We start from the raw sequence: 23,729 nt of genomic DNA on the forward strand, positions 1-23,729 counted from the left end.
CTGTAAAGAAAAGTTAGTTCCCCAGAATTAAGAACTTTTATTCACCAAAATTCACTACCAAGAGAGTAAAAAGACAAAAAAAACAAACAAACCCAGAGACTATTTGCAAAACATAATCCGTTCAAGGGGATCTTACTCAGACTAGGGTGTAGATGTAATTCCTAAAATTCAAAGGCAAAGAGATGTAATCTAATTTACCAACAGGGGAAAGCCTCCAACAACCACTCCACAAGGAATAGTTCACAAAACCTTTAGTGATTAAGCAAAAACAAATTAAAACCAAAATGAGATTCTATTATATGCCCACCAGAGTGGCTAAATAAATACAATATAACCAAAACTAAGTGCTGGTAAGGATGTGGACTAATTCAGACCTCTCATATGCTCCTGGTGAGGCTGTAAGTTGGCAAAACTGTTTTGGAAAACACGCAATGCCCCCGTGACCCAGCAAAGACACCTGCCTAACTGAGGCGCAGGTGCACGTGCGCCCAGAGACACGGCGGAGCGTTCACGGCACCAGTGACAAAGGCAAATGAACCGACGGGACCGCTGCAACTCTGCGCAGCAAAGGAAACAACAAAACACAGTGAAAAGCTGTCCGTGGAAAGGGAGAAAGCACTGGCAGCTTATTTACCTGATAAAGGGCCAATGTCTAGAAAATACAAGGAACTCAACCAAAGACACACGCAACCTGACGTAAACATGGGCTGAGGGCTTTAGGAGACATTTCCCCACAGACGGTACGTAAATGGAGGGAGGGCAGAGCTCAGGGGTGGAGCGCATGCCTGGCCTGCACAGGGTCCTGGGTTCAACCCCCAGCCCTCCATTAAAATAAATAAACAAGTCTAATTACCATTCCTCTCAAAAAATCAAACAAAAAAAGTAATCAAGTGAACAAAGAACACCCCCCCAAAAAATATATAAATGGCCAACAAGCATATGAAAAGATAGTTAGCATCACTCATCCCTGGAGAAACGCAAGTCAAAATCACAGTGAGCCATCGACTCTTACCCATTAAAACAGCCACTGTCAAAAACAAAACAAAACAAAACAGCAACCGTGTTGGCGAGGATGTGGAGGAACTGGAACAGTTATGCACTGTTGGCAGGAATGTAAAATGGAGCAACCACTAGGGAGGTTCCTCAAAAAATGAAACTAGACTTACCATACGACCCAACATTTGGGAATGTACGCAAAAGAACTGACAGCAGGATGTCCAAGGGATATTTGCACTCCTCTGTCTGTGGCAGCATCATTTACAGCAGGCAAGAGGTGGGAGCCACCCAAATGTCCATCAGTCGATGAGTGGATAAAGAAAATGTGGTCTATGCACACAATGGGATATTACCCAGCCTTAAAAACAGAAGGAAATTTGGACACGATACGACGTGCGTGAACCTGGAGGACATTGTGCTAAATGAAATAGACCAGTCTCAAAAAAAAAAGACAAATAATGTGTGATTCCACTTATACAAGGGACCTCAAGCAGTCAACTCACAGAAACAGGAAACACAGCTGCGGTCCCCAGGCACCGGGGGAGGAGCACTGTTGCTCGATCATGTTCCGTCTTGGAAGGTGAAACATTCTGCAGCTCCTTTGCACAATATTCACGTGAGGGTAGTTAACACGCCTGAACTGGACGCTTAAAAATGGTGAGGATGGCAAATTCTATCATGTGCTTTCTGTCATAAGTTTTAAAAAATAACAAATTTTAAAAAGGAATAAGAGAAAACACAGGCTACGTATAAAGAAATTACAGTCTGAAGTCACATTCATCATCAGCAGTACAGGGCGGCAGAAAAGAGAACAGATTCATAATTCCCAGGGGAGACGGCACCTAACTTAGCGTCGTCAGCCTCAGATAAGTTATTCTTCGAGAGTGAAGGCCACGAAGAGACATTTTCAGACACATCACATACAGAGAGAATTTACCATTCACAGAGCTTTCTGCCAAGAACAGAAGAAGGAGGTTCTGCAGCAAGAAGTGAATGGAACCAAAACTTACCAGTATAGGTAAGGGGGAAAAAGAGAAGCAATGCAATTGCATACAGCTTTCTTTGAAATGGATTTAACAAACAGAAAAGGCTACTGGCAAGGATACAGGATGGAATAACAGAACTGTAACTTTATACAACAGCCACTGCATTAACCACGTCTTTTGTGTTCTGCTTTGACACCCTGACACCCGGGGCCTTGCTGGCCCTGTGGGGACTGCACCGTCCAGGGTCACCAATTTCTAGAGAGAGTAAATGACTCCCCGGGAACCCGGCTTCCAAGCGCAAGCCAACCAAGCAGAGCCACATCCGCGCTGGACGTCAGTGGGGACTGGACAGCTAACAGCAGCACTCAATGAAGAGCATCAGAACCACAGTGAGGCGTCATCTCACGTCCACAAGGACGGCCACCATCCAAACAGAAATAGAAAACGACGGGTGTTGGCGAGGACGTGGAGAAACTGGAGCCCATGTGCGCCCACCCCAACCTCGTGATCCCACTAAACTGAAGTTCCCACACCAGACTCTCTGAAATGTAAAGCAGACCCAGTGGGGAAAGTGTGAGGGTGAAACTGGAAAAGAAGGGCCTGGACCCCTTAAGCCCCCTAAGTAGGCTGGTCGGAGCAGGGTGACCTGCATCAGGACGGGATGCCAGCACCGAATGTGACACTGACCGCTCCCCCTAAGATGCTGTGTTCGTCGCTGTTGGCGCCCCGTCCTTCATCACTCTGACTAAGGAGAAAGTTATAGGGTCCAAGTTAGGTGTCGGAACATCCGTACTGTTCCTTCAGCTTAGCCAACAAGACCGAGCTGAGTGACAGCAGCCTGCTTCATAGCCGAGTTCCCATGAACAGCACAAAATTATCTCTGCAACACCCAGCACTTCAAATCTAGCAGACTCAGCCGGAAAATCCGAGTCTACTCAATATGCTTCTCACTTTACTTTTTCTCAGTGCATGAAATCCTAACAATATTCTTCTAAAAACTCCTCATGGGAAATCTGACACCTCAAGTCCTTAAGCTCCAAAGTGACCATTTAACTCCGTGTTAAGAACTTTCCTGGGTCTTTCTCTTTGTTTTTCCCCTCCAGGCTGGCACAATTTTTGATATGTAGTAAGTGCTACTTAACCATGTGTTTCACTGTATTTAATTGAAGATATAACAGTCAAGACTTAAAAGTTGATAAAAGCTGATGAAGGAATTTTTGTGAACCACTCAAGCTGAAGCCAATGGAGTCACAGGAACACTATAAAGCACCGGCTTTCTTCCGTCTAAAAACGCCTTATGATTCTGTCACTGATTATTCCAAAGCACTTGAAATGATTTTTTTTCCCCAAACCAACAAACAAAACAAGGGTAAAATTTTAAAAGACAAATCAGGAATTTGAGGAAATTCAGAATTTTCTCATCATTAAAGTTAATGAACCCGTGTGACCGCCATTTTAATATGAAATTATGATGTTATTCTTGAGATCTGCTCATGACTATTCATATGCAGGCAGTTTCAGGCTCACTGGATTTGCACGGCGCATACTGCACAAAGTGACAGTTTGAAACCCCAGAGCCAAGAAACCTTGTGACTTGTAACTGAAGTTAATTTACATCAGAAATTCACAGATACATAAACCTGTAATAGACGTTTTTATCTACAAAGGCTGCAGTTGCAATAAGGAGGGCAGCTACCTCTTTGCTACCATGTCGAGTTCTAGTTTCTGAGAGAGCTCACTCCCTAATGCTTTTACACATCCCTGCAGGGTCTGGGGCCTCACGTCCATCCCAGTGCCATAAGCTATTTGACTTCCTAAATTTCTTGCACAGTCCAGGTGCTGCAAGGCCTTTAATACATTTTTTAAAACATTACTAGGACACAAGGTGTCTGAAAGAGAGCCTGACACAGTGACTGTGCGGTTATTTTATTCCTGGAAGCTTCTGAGAATCTTACAACGGTTACAGGCACTGCCAAGACAAGTGCACGCTGACACAAAATCCCGCTTACAGTTTCAGGGCCTTCAAAGAATATGGAAGCCCAGTTCTCAGACCCCAGATTAAGAATCCCCAGGGAGTCAGTCCCCTCACTGGGAACCGAAGCCCTTTGCTGTCTGAGCTGAATGCTTCTTTCCTACGCTCCACTCCAACTCAAAAGAGGTGGAAACGAAACCCAGGATTACAATTCAGTTACAGTTCCTATTAGATACGGAATAAAGCCTAAACAAGACAGGAATTAGAAGCGTAACAACTCTAGCAGGACATATTCAGTGATAGAAATAACCAAAACAAATGATCAAAAGTCCCACCCTAAGCATGAGCGGCCAAAGTAAGGCCTACAAAGTGGGCACAGATCAGCAGTATAAGGTGATGGGAGACGGAGGGGAAGAAGGCAGATGAAGGGTTAACACTGCTTAATCTATTCAATTAAGTGAAAATGTGAAGATGACGTAAGAGTCCGTCCTGAAGTAATTATCAGCCTACAATGAAAAAGAACATGAAAAGGAATATATGTACGTGTATGACTGAGTTACCGTGCTGTCCACCAGAAATCAACACAACATTGTAAACCAACTATTCTGCAAAAAAATTAATATAAAAATAAAGTAATTATAAAAGGAACACATTTAGCTCAACATTTTTTTAAAAAACCTGTAGGAGATGGATCATGCCAGGACAGACGCCTCTGTTCAGAGAAGGAGGGGTACGTGCTGGGTGGACGCTGTGTGCCCTCCGCTCTCCCAGCCTGGGAGGTGGCTGGAAGCAAGATGTCTGGAGACAGAAGCCATTCTGCACAAGAAAGGGAAGTATTTGGAATCCTGAACAGAGGGAAATCCGGGCGAGGGAAGGACAGAGGTGGGAAAAGAGGCGGTGTGCGGGGTGCCAGGAAGTGGCAGGACTGAGCTCTGGAGGGTCTCTCTCCCCCAGAGCCCCCCAGTGCTGAGACTGTCCTAAAACTCAGAACGTTTAGTGTGAGTGAACACTGAATGAACGCGACACTTCCTCCAGGGTGATGGAGGGGCCAAATCAAAGCTTTAATTCTAAGAAAACTCTTTCTGACAATAGAATATATTTCCAAAGAAGATTATAGAATCTTCTCTGGAAATGTTAAGGCTAAATTAGTTATCTAAAAGATTGGAATAATGTGGTGTATAAAACCAACTGAAGTTGTCAAAATCTGCTAAATACCTCCTTTAGTATCTTTGAAACTGTTTCTTAAGATTCTATGATTTGCGTTCTTCAATAGCCTTCATGTTTTAAAATATCAGATGCCATTAGAAAACAAGGATTTTAGGTACTGAATGTAAATGTATCTGTAAAATTCACTCATGCACATGGATTTCATTAAGTTCAGTGAAGCAAATAAAATCTGTTGTTATGAAAAGGACCTTTGACAGCTCATAATTATACAAAAATAAATGCATCAGTTGAAGAGAGGAACAAAATTAAGATGTCAGCCACTGATGGATCTCGTAACTAAAATTTTTAAGCCCTTTAGGACTCAGTAACTTTGCCCCATTTTGTGTGGTTATATGAAAATGGTAACAATTAATTTTGCAGCAACTTGACAGTAATTATTTAAGTCTTAATACATCATGAAAGTTAATTTTTAGAAATGATAGACTAAAATATATTATATTAAGAGCTACTTAATTAAACCATGAAAGACTAAGACGGCCACTGCTGCGAGAATTCAATTTAATTCAAGACCCGGACTGAATTTATGGACTAGAAGTAAGCGGCTGGCTCTGACACTTATTGGTAAGGATGACAATACGAAAACCAGAACCAGCTCCCAGTGAAGGAGCTGGTCAAGGGCATCCCTGCGGCGGCTCAGCCAGGTTCTTTTTGGTAAATGCTGGTAGCTGACAGGAGCCAGGGTACGAGCGCTGCAGGCGTCACTCAAAAGCTAGTCTCAGATCAAAATCCGTCACATGAAGACATTCACCACAAAACAGGCAAAAAATAGTTCTTTAGCCAGTTCCGTAAGTTACGTGACGTCCACAGCATCCTTCACAAACGGTTCACTCAAGGGAACAATGTTCTCCTGACAAACATACCTCAATGACCAAATTCTCGCTTCAGAACTACGTTAACCGTGCTTTCACCGACAGGCACCAAATCCCTTCCAAATCGGTGTCTGAACATGGGACCACTCAGAAATCCAATTCAAAGCTCCACTCCAAGGCTACGTGGCTCCCCCACACTTAGGTGCATTCATACAGTGACATATTTATCTTGAAAATTTTTATAGCCAGTCCGTATATCTTAGACACAAAAAATTTCACCAGTAAACACCAGCTCTAAAACCCATTTTGCTTATTAATAAGCCACAATTTTCCCCAATAGAAACCCATTTCTAACAACCATTCTGCTAATGTACGGACTGAATATAGACATAGTTGAAACACCCCGTTGTAGCTGCTTCCTGAAGGAAGGCAGACAGTGAACGGGACAGGCGAGACCTCTCTAAACAAACGTTGTTTTACATGTGACGTTGGAATCGTGAAACTGATTGATCTGTTTAGTTAAATTAGAAAGAAAAACAGAATAACCTGCCAAGCCGGCCACACCTGGGGTAGAGCTTCCACCTTCTAGTGGTAGCTGGGTGTATGCAGAGTTCCAGATCTATTGGCCACACTTATCTGGAATAAAGCTTGTGTGTGCAGCTCGGGGGGGTCGGGTTGAGAATGCTGGGGGCCAGCCTCTCCCAGGGAGAAATGGATGCCGTGGCCTGGGAACTGGAGGAGAGGCAGGCCGTCTTCCTGGCCATGCCCACACTGAGCTGGGACGGCAGAGAATTTATGTCGTGGCCCAAATATCCAGATTGTCGCTCACCAAGATTCTTACTAAGATTTGGTAGATTTTCATGAATTAATGTTTCTCCATTTGCTGTATGTCCTTAGGACAATTTCCAGAGACTTTAAATGGCAGTTTTTAAAATAATTTTCACCACTTTTGATTGTTTCATTGGGGAGAGGGCCTGCAAAGGTCCTCACATCACCATGCCAACACTTTTCCTCCTTATATGTACTTTTATCTTTCATTTTAAGATTTCTATTTGTGTTTTACAATGTAAGTAATACATTAAATTTCTGCATATAAGATACTCATAAATACATATAAGGTGCAGATAAAAATACATGTACTGTGTTGCTCAAAATATTCCTTGCTGATAAGGCGCTCAACCAAAACCATTTGCAGAGTTCAGAACTTCACACAGCCCTGGTTTTTGCCATATTTCACTTTGGATACATTTAGCTTTTCTATCAAGGAAATCATGGCAAGTGCTCTGGGTCCTTGACGCTTCCACCATCCCTGCAGGAAACTACCGTCAGTTCTTTCCTTCTAAGCCAGCGAAAGAGGAGTGCTGGCTCTGGGATCATGTTAGTTTTGGCAAATAGAATACATTAATGACGTTAAAATTAGTAGACACAAACATAAAAACAGCCACCTTTACTGGCTAGCACGGACATTTTTAGAGCAACAATTCACAATTCTTTTCACTATGCTGCCTATGAAATATGTAAAAAATGAATACATCCTTAATATGTCCCAACCTACATCTTATTTATCCTTGTGAGACTAAATTTTTTTTAAATAGTAGTCACAATCACCTATGAGGCAGAGAACAATTAATGAACATTTTCATCGGACTTTTCTGGGAAATTGGCTTTTGATTTCCACCTTTGAAAAATTCTGCTTTCAAAAAATGTAATCTAAGAGTTGGAAACATACCTGCTTGGCAACTACCCACTTTGTTACCTGAAAAAACATTTTTAAATACCCCAGCATCCTTGTTTCCATTTAGTTCCAAATATTTAGCATCTCTTCATTTAAAAATGCGCACAACACACCAGAATCAGCCTTTCAGGAACGTGGCACTTTACCTCCTCAGGGCGTTCATCCGACATCCCTGGAGACACACGGCTCCCCGGACCCAGAATTGCGGAAACCGGCGTGGCTGACGGGGCGCGAGCGCGGGTGGCGAGCAGACCCAGCGCTGACACACGGAAGCGCCGACGGGAAGGCTGGACGCTCTGCGGCCGAGATGAGCGAGCCTCCCAGGCTGCGAAAGAGCAACGAAGTCAGAGCGCAGCGGCCTCCTGAAAGCCGCGGACGGCGCTGCCGGGGGCCCCGCCGCGCGGCGTCCGAGCGCAGCCGCAGAGGCTGGGGGCCCGGCCAGGGGACAGCGCGGGGCCCGCGGAGGGCCGGGTCCCCAGCGGGGACGGCCGGCGGCGCGCGGAGGGGCGGGCAGGCGCTCCTACCTTGCCGGACGGGGGCCGCGGCGGGAACTCCGGGAACGCCCCACCGGAGCGCCGGGCAGACGCGCGGGACCGGGGCCGGATGGAAGGCACCCCCGCGGGCGGCAGGGGAGCCGGGCGGGAGCCGGGGCCCGCCCGACGTGCCCGGCACGGCGACGCGCAGGGGCGCGGGGGTCTGCAGGGCGCGCGGGCGGGGCGGGCGCGCGAACGCGCGCGTCGGGCGGTGGGGGCGGGACCCGGCGGCGGCCCTGGGCGCTCGGCCGAGGTCAGCGACCCCCGTCTGCGCCGGCGCCGCGTCCCGGGCGCCCCGAGCCCGCGCGAGGATGTGGGTGCCCGCGGCCGGGGGTGCCGTGCCCCCGCCCGGGAGCAGAGGAGCCGCCGCGGTCGCCGAGAAGGGAGGGCGGAGCCGCACCCCGCGCGGTCCGGGGAGAAGCCGGAGGTCGCCTTCCGCCCGGGATGGAGGGAGACGCGGGGCCTGGCGGCGCCCCCTGACCCCAGCAGGCCGGGCAGGTAAGGTGGCTGCGCCCTCGGCTCCGCAGACAGCCGGGCCCTCCTGCTCTCCCCGCCCCTGCACCGGGCCCCCGGCCCCTCGACCCCGCCAGGGCCCCCGGCCCCGCGCGCCCCGCTCCCGCTCCTCCCGCGTGTGCGTCCAAGGCGCTCAGGGAAGCCGCGGAGGGCGGTGTAGACGGTCCGCCTGTCTGTGCCCGGACTTAACTTTAGGGGAGTGAGTTGTGTCCTTGAAATGGTGTTGCGGTCCTGGTCCGTCCTCTGTGGTTGGGCGAGAGCGCCGTCGGGGGCTAACCTGGGCCTCCTCGAGGGGAGCAGAGCCCCGAGGTTACAGGGTCTCACACCCTCTTCACCCGGGCCGCGACCTCTTCCTCGCCGGTCACACCCACACTCCCCGAAGCACCCATGGTTGGTGTGTACAGATCTGCAAGTTGTCGCTTGGTTAAATCGGGATTAATTAGGAAGTTGATAATAGCCATTCCTGGAAGGTTGATGTTCATGAGTGTGGGGACAGCCACTCACAGTTTTCCTGTGAAACAGCTGCTCCGCAGGTGAGACCTGCTGTGTCCGAGTAGACGGTCCAGCGATCGCACTCTGTGCACACCCGGTCCTTTGTGTTCATGATGTGGGGTGTCCCTTAAAGCAGGTAAATGTGTACAAAACAATGGAATCGTAGTTTTTTTTAAAAGCAAGCTTTAATAATTTTAATATAACATGTTAATCTATAAATAATATGTATTAAAATAACAATATAATAAACTTTTCTTGTACTTTTCCTTTTTTAATAAGCAGACTATTTTAAAACTATGAAAAATAAATTTTACAATAGTATTCAAAAATATGCTTATGTTGATCTCTTAGTTTTTGGTGATGGAATATTTTACTGGAAGGTTCAGTGTGTCTGGTACTAAAACTTCGTGGTGAAAATGTGTTTCCAGATCAAGGGATTGTGAAGTGGCATCCCCTCCACGTGTATAAAACGTCCTGCAGGGAACTTTGAAGGCTGTGGAATAGTCGTGTTTTCAAGTATGTTACTTTCTCTGAATCCTGTGTTTTCATTTTCAATGTTTGCTATGTTTGCTAGTGCTGAATCAGACATTAAACACAAGATGCAGAAGGTACTACACATAGATCGTTAACACAGGTAATACACTTACACTCGCAGGATTACAAGTGTGAGAAGGTGTTCGTACGACACTTGCAATCGAGGAGGTGGTGTTTCTTTAATCTCAGGAAAAATGTAGTGTTGAACATATATATATACATATGTATGTATCACTGAATGACCATGCTGTACATCAGAAATTAACACAACATTGTAAACCGATTATACTACAATTTAAAAAAATGAAAAAAATCCATTCAATGAATTAAATTCATTAGAACTACATAGCAGGCTATAAAAGAAATAAGCGAACTTTCACATTTAGCCAATAATTTGTTTGCTTTTTCTAAACTATGAAGACGCCTCTCCCAGAGAGAATGGGGATAATAAAACTCATTTCATTTTTAAAGAGGCATTTCTTTTCCGTGGCTAGATCATATTTAAAATATAACTATATATATATATATATGTACTATTAGGTTTTAGTCAGCATCATTTCATTATCTTGGTTATGACTGTTTTACTGTGTCAGCCCCTTGTGTAGTGGTTAGTTGCTAAGACTGCGCCCTGGAAGAGCTCTCGTACTGTGGGTGACACACGCAGCTATCCACGGATATAGTTATAGTTAAGCAAAAAAAGGTATTTTTCTTTCTTTCTCTAGAATTGTATTCTTAGAAAGGGACTTATGTGGAAATGCTCATTGTAGCATAACAACCCAGACATTTACCTTCCTAGGCTTACGAGATGGTGCTCTGTGATTTTTAAATCAACGCCAATTTCACCGTCTTCTTAGTTAAGTCCGTGTGAAGCAAACTCAGCTGGTTGTGTGCCATCGGTGGTACTAGCACACTGTCACCTGTATAGACAGCCGTCGGGTGAAGTATATTTGCATATAAATTTCTGAACAAGACATCTCCTAAACCAGGAAACTAACTGCATGTAACAGCTTGTGTTTTTAGCATGTCATCCTGTTGCACGTGAGAGAGGGATCTGTACTGGAATTAGGAGGCAGCCAGCGGGAGAAGGAGGGATTTTGTAAATAGATGCTTCCTAACTATGTTAAGCTCATGGACCCTCTGAAAGTCCGAGGATGTTACAGGTGTGCCGTCCAGAGAAACGGCCTGTACCTGCTTTGGACTCAATTTCAAGAGATGAGGGCCCTCTAAGCCCAGTCTTGGACCCCGACCAAGACCACCGGTGTTAGACCCTCAGCATGTCCGTGGGCTTGGGTGCTTCATATACAAAACCTTGGCTCATTCCATTATAGCAAAATTTAATGAGATTAATAATGACATTAGGAATAAAACAATGAAGACTTAATAGGAAAAGTAACACGAGCCAGGTACTAATTTATAAAAATGTGCTTATTATTTTTGTCTGGTAGACGTTAATATTTGTTGCTAAACTCTGTTTTCAGAAAAAGATATCTGAATGAGAAAAGGAAGAATTTTTAAAGCTGAAAAAGTTCATTAAGATCCTATTGCATTGAGACAAAGGCCGAGGGAACAAACAGACGTGAGAGAGCAGGGCTGTGTGCAAGTCAGGTTGTGTGCAAGTCAGGTTCTCAGGAGGAGCGTCGATCTGAACGCTTTCTGTGGGTTGTGCCATGACTGAGGTGATCTTCGCTCCAAAGGCGAGCTAGGCACAGACAGATGTTTGAGTTGCAGGCGCCCCTGTGGGTGAAGGACTGGCTGCGTTTCTGTCCCACCCTCTCCTGCCAGGCCAGGCTCTCCTGACCAGTGGCCCCTCTTGGTGGCCGCGGTTTCCTCCTCTGCATCCTTCTCCTGCAAGATTCTTGACCCAGTCTGTGTGTTTATAATCCCCCTTAATCCACACCGACTTTGGGTAAATATCCAGTCAGTTATTCTCCTTCTCGGACGTGCACCTAAACCCTCCCTCTGTCTTCCAGCACTTGCCCTGAACAGCGCTGTGCTCATCGCATTGACTGAGCATCCCTCTGTAAGCCGGGCCCTGCAGGGACTCCATCCCTCCCCACTTCACAGGCGCCCTGTGACTGGGGCCCCGCTTTACACAGGAGGAGCCTGGCCCAGAGAGGCTGTCGTCGGCCAGGGTGGCTGCCGGGCAGAGCTGAGCGGTAACCCTGGCCTGACGCCAAGCCACGCCTCCCGCCACAGCCCAGAGCCCGGAAGCTTCCCCAGTGAGCCCGCATCTCACGCTGCTTGTGGACCCCAAACAGCTCAAAGGACCAGTCTGTAGACTAGGGCCAGCAGGTCCTTGAATCGAGGGAAAGGAGGCCAGCACTGAAGGTTGAAGTTAAGTCAGTATGAAAAATAAGCACCGCTAACCTTTCTGCCCTGAAAACTGCAGTGAATCTATCTTTGGAAACCCGTAGACTCCTCCTTCTGTGTCTTCCTCCTCGAATTAGATATTTTTCTTTGACCTTTTAGTAAATCAGGTAAATACAGGAGACTGCTGAAATCATACCTCATTAACACTGTGTTCTGTTAGCAAGTCTCGAGACGGGTTAAGCATAGAGGTGATTTAGCCCACGGTGCTGCCTTTTCATGAAAGATTTCAGTTGGATTAACTCGTGTCCTAACCAAAGGACAAATCTCTCACCTCCCACAGCATCATGTTTTACTCCCCATTTTTGCCTTTCTTCCTTTTTTCCTTTCCCGTCCTTTCTGAATGGGTCTGAGACCAGTTTTTCTGTGAATTTCGTAGGGGTGAGGGGTGTGGTTACAGAGCACATGTTTGTTGTAAATTTGGGCAAACTCACATCCACCCTGGTGCAGGCTCGCAGTGGGCGCAGGCTCTGACCTGGCTGTCCTTCCGTCCACAGCCTGGGGAGGCGGGGGCCTCCGTATTTCCTTCCACGGTGGACGCTTTGGCTGTGCTCTGGCCAGAGGCCAGCTGTCCTGGTTGGGCCCCGAGATTCAGGCTGGGCCTCTGGGCCCGTGAGTGGGTCCCTGTGAAACTTCTCTGGCTCTGACTTCCATCCTTGTTTCTCGCCCTTGAGAGTTTTCCACTCTTCCCTACAAGTTTGACTACATATTTGTAGAGTATTCCGTCTTATGCAGCATTTCAGTGCTTTTGCGGTGGAAATGGTGCTCTCATGTCTTCTCAGCCCGTTACACTGGAAGTCCACTCTCCGTGTGATGTAGTTCATTGTTTGTGGAGAACAGTTTCCATGTAACTATTTTAAAGACAATAGACAATTTTCTTTATTGTGAAATAAAGAAAAAAATTAAGTCACACTTTATATTCTGGCAAGATTTACAAAGGAATTTCATGACATTCATTATCTAAATTTAAATAAACTAAATTTTAACCATACTTCTGGAATTTTACAACGAGCAATACTGTTAAGTAATGTGTTAAGTAGCATTAAACAGCTGTATAATAAAGATCATTCCTGTCTGTTTATGCTGACTGTGTAATCTGTGGATCGTTTAGGCTTCATTTGCCCTGAGAGCCGGCCTCTCACTGCTGTGACACTGACCTCTTCTGGGTGATTCTCGCAATGCCATCCTGCTTGTGTGTATGAGCTCTGTTTTTTTTTTAATGTCACTGTGCACTGTGGAATTGTGTCACATAAAGCAGAGTGCGGCATCACTGTTCATAGTCTAATTAGCTGAGGGCTCGCTGTTCGCAGGTGCTGAGCAGGAAAGTCGTGGTCCAGTAGAGAGAAGAGGTGCATAAACCGATGGAGGCGACGTAAACACAAGTCACTAGAATAAGCTTAAAAATGCACATAGAGTCGGAAAATACATGTGTACATGGCTGTGTATTTATAACTGAGCCACTTCGCTATACACCTGACTAACGTTGTAAATCAACCACACTTCAATAAAAAATAAAATTGCAAAAAAATTCATATGGAAAGCGGATGGGGACATGTGCACAGGCTTTTAGAAGTTAAGTGGTAGTTCTCCAGCAGAAGATGGGAAGGGGCTCTAGTCAGAGGTGCAGCCGGGCACCCAGCAGCGCTGTGACCCCTGCGGCTTCTCATGGAACCCACAGGAAAGGGACAGGCGGGACGGGCAGGGCCAGGCCGTACAGCTGTGCGCGTGTCCAGACCCGGGGACCGCGCGTCCTGACGGCCCGCCGAAGGGCTTGAGGCAGGGCAGTGGGAGGGACAGAAGCCCCTGTTCTGGGCATTTCTCTGGCCCTCTGGGAGTGGAAGGTAGGGCACAGCTGGACCTGGAAGCTGGGAGTAAGGGTGGTACCACTGGCTGCAGCGACAAGCCAGGCCCGATGGAGGGGAGGGAGAGGGAGACAGTGCCGGGGGCACTGGGGGCTGAGGGACCGGAGGGCAGGGGTCTGTTCCCACATCTGTCTTCCCTGACTTTGTGGAGGATGGAGTCACATTCCAAGGAAGGAAGGCCGGACGAAAGAGCAGGTCCGGGGAGGCGGGGGAGTGCCCGCTGGTTTGGGCAGATGCTGTCCCGGGCGCTCACGGCTGCAGGTGGCGTGTGGAGCCCCAGGAGCTGCTGAAAGCGGGACTGCAGTTTATCCACCAACTCCAGCTGGGCCCTGGGTGCGGCCTTATTCATTTCACTGGGACATTTACCCCCTCGCTCTTCAAGGCAGCTCCTTCAGACTTCCCTGTTCTTTCCAAACCTTGAATGATCCCGTCTCAGAGTCTCTTCCGTCCTTGCCCTCAGCAGCTCCAGCCTTGAGCGGACTGCTTTACATCTCATGGAGGGTTACACTAGCTTTTCCTAAGGCTCCTACAGCTTTAAAATGTTATGATTCTGCTGAAAACAGATGAGATGTGTGCATGAGTTACTGAATTAGAGCCACATTGGGAACTTTGAGGATCTTGTTCCGATAATCTCAACCATCCTATAAAATCGGAAGACTTTTTTTCTCGAAGTCATCCTCCAGCAGGACTAAAAGCAGAGGTTAAATCATCGGTGAATGTGGCTGGAACTCAACAGCCCCCAACACTGGAAAGTTCATCGCTATAAAGCCAGTTTACGGGTTGATGAAAGGTCCCTCAGTAAGTGACCTTTAAGTGTGACAGTTCAAAGACTATTGAGTTAGAAGTTCCAAATTTTGACTTTCCAGACACACAATGATACAAAAATACATCTCATATCATCACTGTTAAACATAGTAGATACTTTTGTTGAGAACTGGAATTTTACGTGTAACTGAATTGCCAGGAGAGGACCGATAGTAACGTGTGGAGAATTCGTGAAAGATTTTTAAATGCCTTATAAATAAAATGTACGAGCAGTTGAAGCCGTGTCAGCTTTTCCTTTAAGGCCTGCAGCTGTTGGTGTAAGAAGCATCAAATTTCAAAAGAAGTTAGAGCATGAATAAATAGAATAAGAGAGAAAGTCTCTCAAGAAGAAAATAAAGTCAAAATTAAGCGTATGGATGAGTATTACACTGCTTCCGGCCGTCAAGGCTTAGGGCCAAAATATGAATTTCAAGTATATAATTTAGTCGGTTTTAATTCATGCTGCAAACCAGGTTCTGTAAAAATTATGCAAAATAAAAATTTAAGATTGTTCAAAAGTTTAATATGTATTCTATTTCCTTCACACCTTATAAAAACTGAATGATCTAATTGCTCTTCTTCAGGAGAGATGAGACAACATAAGATCACCTTGTTACATTCACATAGCTTGTTAAACAAAATATAAATTTAGTTCACTTGGAAAATAACTCAGCAATTTTAACGTGGAGAGCTTACGTTCTTTTTATGATGGTTGTTATTTAAGATTTTCTCAAATGTTAAAGTTTTTTTTACTTAAAAAGAGACCTAAGGAAAGTGATTTTTTTAATTTGATTTTTTATTGAAGTGTAGCTGATTAGGAAAATGCTTTTTGAAGAGTGACTTACATGAGAATTTGCAGCTTACTTGGATGAGATCAGCATACATTTAATGCTAGTAAAGACGCAAGTTCTGGATGTGGTGTGTTAATCTGCGGTGGATTTTTTTTTGAGATCTTGTCAACATTGGGTTCTGCTGGGAACTCATCTTAGAAGTTTCTGCTGTTCATATAAGGCAAAGTTCACGATAGAAAGTTGCAATTACATAAGATTATCATGAGTCAGGGTTTAACTGCTGGTTTTATAAGAATTTTTTCTTCTTGGCACACTTGAGCTTCGTCCTGGAATTGGTGCCCAAACAATTTTAAGTGTGGTATGAGCTGTTTGTGTCACCGAGTAAAATTAGCCGCGCCTGTTGCTAATAGGAGGGGGTGAAATTGGAGCCCAGGCCCGACCAGGGCTCCTTCCTCCCAGGCCAGCTGGGGATCTGAGCCCAGACCCTCCGCTCTCCCCCTCGGCGAGTCATGGGACAGCTTGAAACACTGTCCCCGGAGCCCGAGCTGGGGTAGCTGATTCACGGCACACTTTTTCCAACATCCAAGGTGAGTAATTGGTTTTCACTTGGATTTTACATGATTACAATGTTCAATTTAAAAAACCAAAGAGGTATAAAGCTTCTTGTCTTTTTTTCCCTTCATAGGTGACATAATAGAAACTAAATTATGTTTAAAATGTTGAATAAATTGACCTCAGAATGATTATAACTGTCTCAGCGAAATTGAGTTAGATTCTCATTTCAGCCGTCTTTCAAGTTACTCCGACCTGCTAACATGCTACATAGTTTTAGCATAATCACATCCTTCTGGTGGTTTTAGTTTGTAGACTACTGTGAGAGCATTTCTGGATTATCAGGCATTCATTTGTTACTCTGTAGTTAATCTAGACAAAATGTAATCTTTATAATCATCTACTTCTAATTCTACTCTGAAGCTTTTGTGGTAGAATTACATTTGCTTTAGTTTGTCCAAAGCTTTGTTACAGTTTAAAACCACAGTAAAATTCATGAGAACGGAATTCCAGGTAATCTGAGAAATCGAGAGTGAGCAAAATAAGAGGGAAGTGCCAGCTTCAGCTCCCCACTCTCCTTGGATAAGGAAGGGAAGGATGTTTCTCCTCCAAAGTCTGGGGAAAGTAAGGTGTTGTTCAAAATATGTATCAAAAAGTGAAGGGAATGGGGTACAAGGTAAACATGCTGTGCTCCGTCCTGTTACAATGTCTGTTCCCTCTGGTGGATCTCAAGTCAACGCCGGGCATTTGGAAGACAAGTTCACGAGCAAAGGCGTCAAGGCAGATAATGGGGAAAATATAGCTCAGCTGGCAGAAGACTGGCCAGCAGGATGGAATAACTCACCAGTACGATGTTTATTTTTGCTTATTTTCTTGGAAACATTTTGTAGAGGCGGATACAAAAAGACACACAAGTTTCAAAACCGGTGGTCCAAGTTGGTGTTAGTCTTAGAGGTTCGGAATCTATCTCAGGTTTCTTCCAAAGCCAAATGAAAAGCAGTATTTCAAGATATTTAAATATCAAATTCCAAAGACTAACAAATCTGTTTCCCCAAAATGCTGGCTAAGCTTGCAGTTAAAATGCTGAAAATAAAATTGTTCCACATTGTCCTTTAAAAATATATACTCTCTAGTCATTAAACTAGATTGCTGTTATATTGAATATGAAAATCAAATGTCAGTGGTAAATTTGGAATGGGTGCCCATTTTGTTTAATTTTGCACATTTTGCAGGACCTCAGGTCCCCCCAGCTCCCTGTTCTACTTGATTCATCACAGCCCCCGGCTGCTTCTCAGCCACGCCCAGCCCTGGGCTGTGGTTTCCTGCGAGGGGTGTGGGGACCTGCAGGACTTGCCTTCTGCTTCTTTCCCTCCCACCTCCGTTTCCTCTCAGCCTCAGCAGCGTCCAGCTTTGTTCTTCTCAGGCCCTACCTCAGGGCCAGATCTCTCTCTGGTGTTCTCATGAGCTTTGCAGAATTCCTCCCCGACTCTACTCACCATTGCAGACTCCAGCCTCATTTTTTATCTTATGTTATTATGTCTTAGGAAATTTTATGGGACAGTAGATGCAGGAGAGAACAGTGATCCGTGGGTTTTTGCCCGAGTCTCAGGACTTCTCTCGGAGTCCCCGGCAGCATCCCAGTCCCTTGACTTGGGTTCTGCTGGTGTGCCCTGCTGTGCACGCTGGTGAAGCAGGAGGTGGGGTTCCCAAGGGTCGCGTGTGCCCAGGGACCTGTATTTCCTCCTAGGACAGATTTCGTCTTCGGGAAGGTCACTGGTTGCCATGGAGACAGGATAAGGGGGCGTGGTGGGAGTGGGTAGAGAAGCTGTGAAAAGTTGAGAGATGTGCTCAGCTGAGGTCTGGAAATCGGACCTCAAGGGAGAACCAGCAGGAAGAAGCTGTTGCCGTGGAGACAGCACCTAAAACCTCTGTGACTGTGTTAAGCCTGTTCTAAGCATTCTTGGTGGGTTTTACACGTGAAACTTCTCTGAGGAAGCGCACTGTCTGGGACCCATGCTCATCAGGAGGTCCCTTTGCTTTTGGTGTTCTCCCGACTCAGCGTGATTTCATTTAATACCTTGAATTAATCTGTCCTGCTCAGGAGTCGTTACCTGTTTCCAATCCAGCACATCTTCAATGATAGAAAACTCTTGCCATTCACCTCCTGGATCGTTGTCTTCCCTGTGTCTTCTCCAGTCAGTCCCACTGGTGCCTCAGTGAGCTGTACCCAGACGGCGCCCTCCCCAGCCACGGCCTTTCGCCCACCCCTCCTCCCCGTGGCTTCTCAGTCCATGTGGCTTCTAAGATCTGTCCTCCTGTTCACGTCAATCCTCTTTTCAGCTCTAATGGCCTGTTAAATACAGGGAAACTGTCTTTATATGTCATAACTTTAAGCTATACAACTCCTGCTCTGGAATTTAAAATGTCACTGAACTTCTCATTTCTAAGGGCTCTGTTCAGTTCTTTGTCAAACTCGCCCTTTCAAAATCATTTTATGTTTGTTCCTTTTGAACATCATCCATGTATTTATCATCTCTGTGTCTCAAACTCCTGGCAACAGCCTCTCCAGACGAGGCATGTCGGGAAATGGTAGTTGAAATTAACAGTGTCACCTCACAACATATCTTTAGTAGACTGAACTGTGTTCAGATGCTGTATTATGTACTAGGACAAGAACTGAAGAATCTAGAAGGCAGAATTTCTATCCTTGAGATGGTTTCATTTTAAATAATAAATAGAGAACCGTGAATTCAAAAGCATATAAAAACTGATATTTTTGCAAAACAAAATTTTATGCCTGGAGCCTTATCCATGAAAATGTTAATAACTATATTTGAGAGAAGCATTTAAAGCCGACCAAAATTAAGTATACCGTCAGCATCCTTTAAAGATGGTAACAGGGAAAGGGCTGTGATTTTTTTGTTATGATAACAAACTGTTTTCTAAAGGAAAAAGAGGAGCCTATGAAAATAATTTTTGCTCAAGATGAAGTTAAATTCATGATTATTCATCTTGGAATATATTTTTAAGTTTTAATATAAAGTATTTTTTGTAAAGCTTTTAGTAAGTAGATTGCAAGGTGCTGTGCATCGTTTCAGTTCAGTTTCTCACCAGCATGAACACTGCTTTACAGCTGTCTGACCTCAAAGTGACAAAGAACTGGCATCCTTCCCAGAGCTGATTACAGCAAATACCTGAAAGGAGCCAGCTGAACCAGAGAGCCTCTGAAAGTCTCTTCTGGCGAAAATTGAAGACATAGTGTCAGATAAAAATGAAAGCCACCATGAGCTGTGAACAACATAAGCTCATAATTTATTAAATAAGTTGAGTGTTTGGCCTCATCATTTTCTTTTTCTTTTTAAAATGTTTTTAATTGAGGTATAGTTACATTACAATGCTGTGTTAATTTCGGGTGTACAGCATAGTGTTTCAGTTATACATATATGTGTGTGTATATATATATATTCCTTTTTCATGTTCTTTTTCATTATAGGTTTTTACAAGCTATTGGATGTAATTCCCTGTGCTAGCTGCCTAGCCATTTTAAACCATGCCTATCTACAACTATATTCAATATCTTGTAGTAGCCTGTAATGAAAAAGAATTTAAAAATTAATATGTATAAGATTGAAGCATTATTGCTGTACACCAGAAATGGACACAGCATTGTAAACTGGGTCGATGTCAATTTAATAAATAAATAAATAATTAAAAAACAAACCATGCATATCTGGAGTAAAATCCTTGTTTAATGCAACACATTTAACACTGAAAACAATGAGTGAAACCAGGAGAGTTGAAGTGGGTCATCATAGAATGTGACATAATAAGAAATACAACTGGAAAAAAAAAAACCAGATTTGGGAACAGATAGAAATGGTTTGGGTAAATACAGCTCAGCCATGGAAGGGCCAGAAAGCAGGTCCCAGGCTCCAGGAGCCAGCCTGCAGCCAGTGTTCCGCTCAGGAGGCGGGTCCCGCTCTTACTCAGGCTGGACGGGTTGGGGGTGACTCAGAGCAAACCGTGCTTGCCCCTGGCTCGCTTCCCGGGCCCTCAGAGGGCTGTGGTGGCGCCTGCCTGCCGCCGCCTGCTCAGAAGCCGCTCCTGGTCCCCGAGCCGAGCCCCCCTGTGCACGGGTCTCCACGTCCTGCTTAGACTGTTGGGGAAACTGAAGTAACTCTCAGCTCGTTTTAGTGCCTGTTGTACGTTTAAATGTAAATAAAAGCACCCCGGTATTTGCCCTCTCAGCGTTCGCATTTCATTTATTCAGCAAGGTTTTAAACAATTAATACCTAAAGAACGCACTGAAATGTACAGGCTCGCCACCGAGGCAAACGAGGGCAGGGGAAGTGAAGGCAGAGCTCACGCTCAGGTCCCCACGGGCGTCCGCTCAGCGGGAGTCTCCTGAGCACATGTCACGTGCCAGGCGGGTAGTCTGCTGGGTGCTGGGGGTGCAGCAAAGTAACGGAACTGTTGCAAATTCTGCCCTCTTGGGACTTGTATGTGGAAGCGGTAAAATGCATCATACGTCACGTAGTGTTAAGCACTGTTTTGAAAGGTGAAGCGGAGACGGTGCAGAGAGACACACAGCTAGGCGGGGTCACGGCTGCAGGGCCCTGGGGTGGGACGGGGCTTGGCGTGGACGTGGATGAGCAGGGCCAGTGAGGCCAGAGCTGCAGTGAGGGGCAGGGTGACGGGATGGAGACAGGGTGGGCGGCACCTGTCAGGGTAAGGAGTTTGGTTTTCACTCTGGAGGAAATAGTCATCAGAGGATTTTATGGAGGGGGGACACGATCCGATTGGTGTTTTAAAAGGAGGCCTCCCCCCACCCCCGTGTTGGAAACTGGCCCTGGGAGATCGCGGGCTGTGGGAGGGAACAGTGGGTGGCTGTGCAGTCACCCTGGTGCAGGACGGTGGAGAGGAACACGGTCCTGGACTAAAGGTGGCGTTCTGATTTGCTGACTTGGCGTCAGATCAGATCAGGTGTGGCGGAGGAAAGGGATCAAGAAAGACTCCAGGTTTTGGACTTGAGCACCTTGAAGGATAAAAGTTGCCTTTTATTGAGGTGGGGAGAGTTTTTTGAGGAGCAGGCTGGGGAGATGAGGTTTTGAGTTTTGTTTGGACCATGAGTGAAGTTTGAGATTCCCATTTGGGTGAAGGAGTCTTGGGTGAACAGACACTGGGGAGGCCTCTGCTTAAAGATAATGCATATGAAGAAGAGAAGTGAGGGGAGGGCGGAGGGCAGAGGAGGCCAAGCAAAGGAGAACGAGGAGTCGCAGCCCTGGCAGTGAGAAGAGGCTGGGGGGAGTTCTGGAAACCAAATGGGCAGAGGTTTCAGGGAGGAGGCAGCAACTGGCTCTTGGGCACGTGCCGACTCGAGGTCGGTCGTGTGCGCGCACGGCTGTGTAGCAGCGAGGTGACCGGTGAGTGGGCACGGGCGGGTTCAGCAGGGTGCTGGCTGTGAAGCCTGTTTGGGATTGAGTTCGGAAGAGAATGGAAGACCTGAAATTATGGCCCGTAGGTGTCAACTCCCTCAGGAGTTTTGCTCCAGAGAGGATGAAGAGCTGACGCCAGGCTACAGGTGTCCAGGCCTGTTGTTCACCAGGGCAGACGGTGACAGAAGCCCTGCCACTGTCCTCTGGGGCCTCAGGCTGTGGCTCGCCCCCTTTTAAAAAAGGCTGTTTTTTTGTCTTCTGCTTTATCCTCATTAGTTTTCTTTCAGAACTTAAAATCCTGAAGACTTCATATTTATATATGACAACCCTCTTCCCAACGTGCTGTTTGTGAAAATGCTTTAGCATAGAAAGCATGTTCTGTTTTTCTCCTCTTGGCCGTTTGGGATGAGCTCATGGTCTACAGTCGTTTAAGAGTGTTGGACCTGCACCAGGAGTACTGAATCTTCTCTTAGTGGATTGAGTGTGTTCGTAAACCACAGAACATTTCATGTGCTGTGTCCCCAGGGACCTGCCCCATTCACCCAGCCCCATTCTCTGGTGTCATTCCCAGCAGGCAGCTCAGGTCACCCCTGTCGGGTCCACCAGGGCTTCCGTCTGTTGGTTCCTTCCCTCCTCCGTGCACCCCCTGCAGGCTTGTCTCCTGTACCTGCTATCTGCCGGTGGCACTATTTTGGGGACACAGCAATGAACAAGAGTCCTGTGGGGTTTACGTGCTAAAGAGAGGCCGCCAGCAGGCAGGGGATCGCTCAGACACACAGAACGGGGGCCAGGGCTGCACGGGGGTTTGAGGGCCACGCTCGTAACGGAACGGCCACCAGCCCTCCTGGAAACCACGGCAAACCTGGCATCAGTGGTGCTGAAGCTTTCTCGATTTTACGTGGGAACAAGAGCTCCCCATGGTGGGGAGATGCCCCTGGAGACGTCCACGCCCTGCGCCCCGGAGCCTCTCGGGGCGAGTGGGGCTGCGACTGCGCGGGCACGACTGTCAGGCCCTGAGGTGCGGAGAGGGTCCCGGGTTACCCAGGTGGGCCCCACGCCATCACGGGCGTCCTCATGTGTCACAGTCCGAGCGGAGACTGAGAGCAGGAAGAGGGGCTGGAGCCAGGGAGGGTGGGTGGCCTCGAGAAGCTGGAAAGCGGAAGGAGCGGAGTCCCCGGGGCCCCGGGAGGAGCGCAGCCCTGCCCACACGCTCGTCTGCCGCTGCAGAAGACTCATAATCGACTGGTGACCCCACACCTGGACGTGAACAAGACTGTGTTGGGTCGAGCCACTGAGGGTGTGGACACATGTTCCACCAGCAGCAGGAAACTGGTAAATGCAGGGAGAGAACTACGCAGCAGCTGGAAACCGTGGGGGGGGGGGGAACCAGACGTTCTGGGAAAACTGCTCTTTTTATTGATCTGCAGAAATACGGTAAAATGAAGTGCTTGCTCTCAGTGCAGTTTTCTGGCCACCCTTCCCAATCAAGTTGCGGACTCTTAGCCCATCTTTCACAGAAAGTCTGGATTTGCCACCGTTGTTTAGATGCCAGGTGCTTGGAAATAGACACAAGAGAGTGAAGCGATGGGACCGGTGTGTGTCCAGGGAAGGCCTCTCTGAGGAGGGGACAGGTGGGCGGGTACTGACAGAGAGGTAGGAGCCCGCAGAGGGTGGCAGGTGGGGGGGGGGGGGGAGTGCCGGAGTGGTCCTGACCTGAGGGCGAGCCTGGCTGTTCAGCAGGCGATGGGGCGCTGTGAGCCCAAGCCCAGCGGCAGCAGGCGAAGTCAGAGGTGAGCAGAGTCCTTCCCGCAGGGTCCGGGAGCCTGGGTGTTCTCACCGGGGAGAAGCCATGGTGGGGGGGGGGGGTTGAAACAGCAGAGGGACAGGAGCTGACTTACATCTTCTACGTTTGCTGCTGGGTAGAGAGGGGTTTCCGAGGGGACGGGGGAACGCAGGCTTTGCAGGGCTGCAGACGAGAGTTGGTGGCGACTGGTGCTAGAGCGGTAGCAGTGGAAATGGAGACAGATTTGGGACGTAGGATGAAGACAGAGGAGGTCAGACCTGCTGGTGGGGGGCTTGAAGGGAAGCAGGAGAAGCAAGAGTGACTTCTGAGACTTGGGA

At 47.0% G+C, this 23,729-nt stretch overlaps 2 protein-coding genes across 4 annotated transcripts in view; one reads left to right on the forward strand and one right to left on the reverse strand.

Annotated features, from left to right (window-relative positions):
• Positions 1–9,160, reverse strand: part of LOC105066271 (uncharacterized) — a 137,240-nt gene extending 128,080 nt beyond the window's left edge. The window contains exons 1-3 of the mRNA XM_074378653.1: positions 9,098–9,160; positions 8,250–9,014; positions 7,872–8,050 (exon numbers count right to left, since the gene is read on the reverse strand). Of these exons, the coding sequence (XP_074234754.1) occupies positions 7,872–8,050; positions 8,250–9,014; positions 9,098–9,160 (1,007 nt within the window). The remainder of the gene's footprint in view (positions 1–7,871; positions 8,051–8,249; positions 9,015–9,097) is intronic.
• The window catches only part of SGCG (sarcoglycan gamma), a 31,957-nt gene continuing 16,858 nt past the window's right edge, over positions 8,631–23,729 (forward strand). The window contains exon 1 of one of the 3 annotated variants that reach the window (XM_074377922.1): positions 8,631–8,756. The gene's annotated coding sequence lies outside the window, so the exon portion shown is untranslated. Of the gene's footprint in view, positions 8,757–9,693; positions 9,780–16,023; positions 16,209–23,729 lie in introns of those variants that run through there. The other 2 variants (XM_074377921.1, XM_010951573.3) reach the window with 2 other exon arrangements.

Source organism: Camelus bactrianus, chromosome 14 (assembly GCF_048773025.1).
Source record: "Camelus bactrianus isolate YW-2024 breed Bactrian camel chromosome 14, ASM4877302v1, whole genome shotgun sequence".
Classification (NCBI taxonomy): Eukaryota; Metazoa; Chordata; class Mammalia; order Artiodactyla; family Camelidae; genus Camelus; species Camelus bactrianus.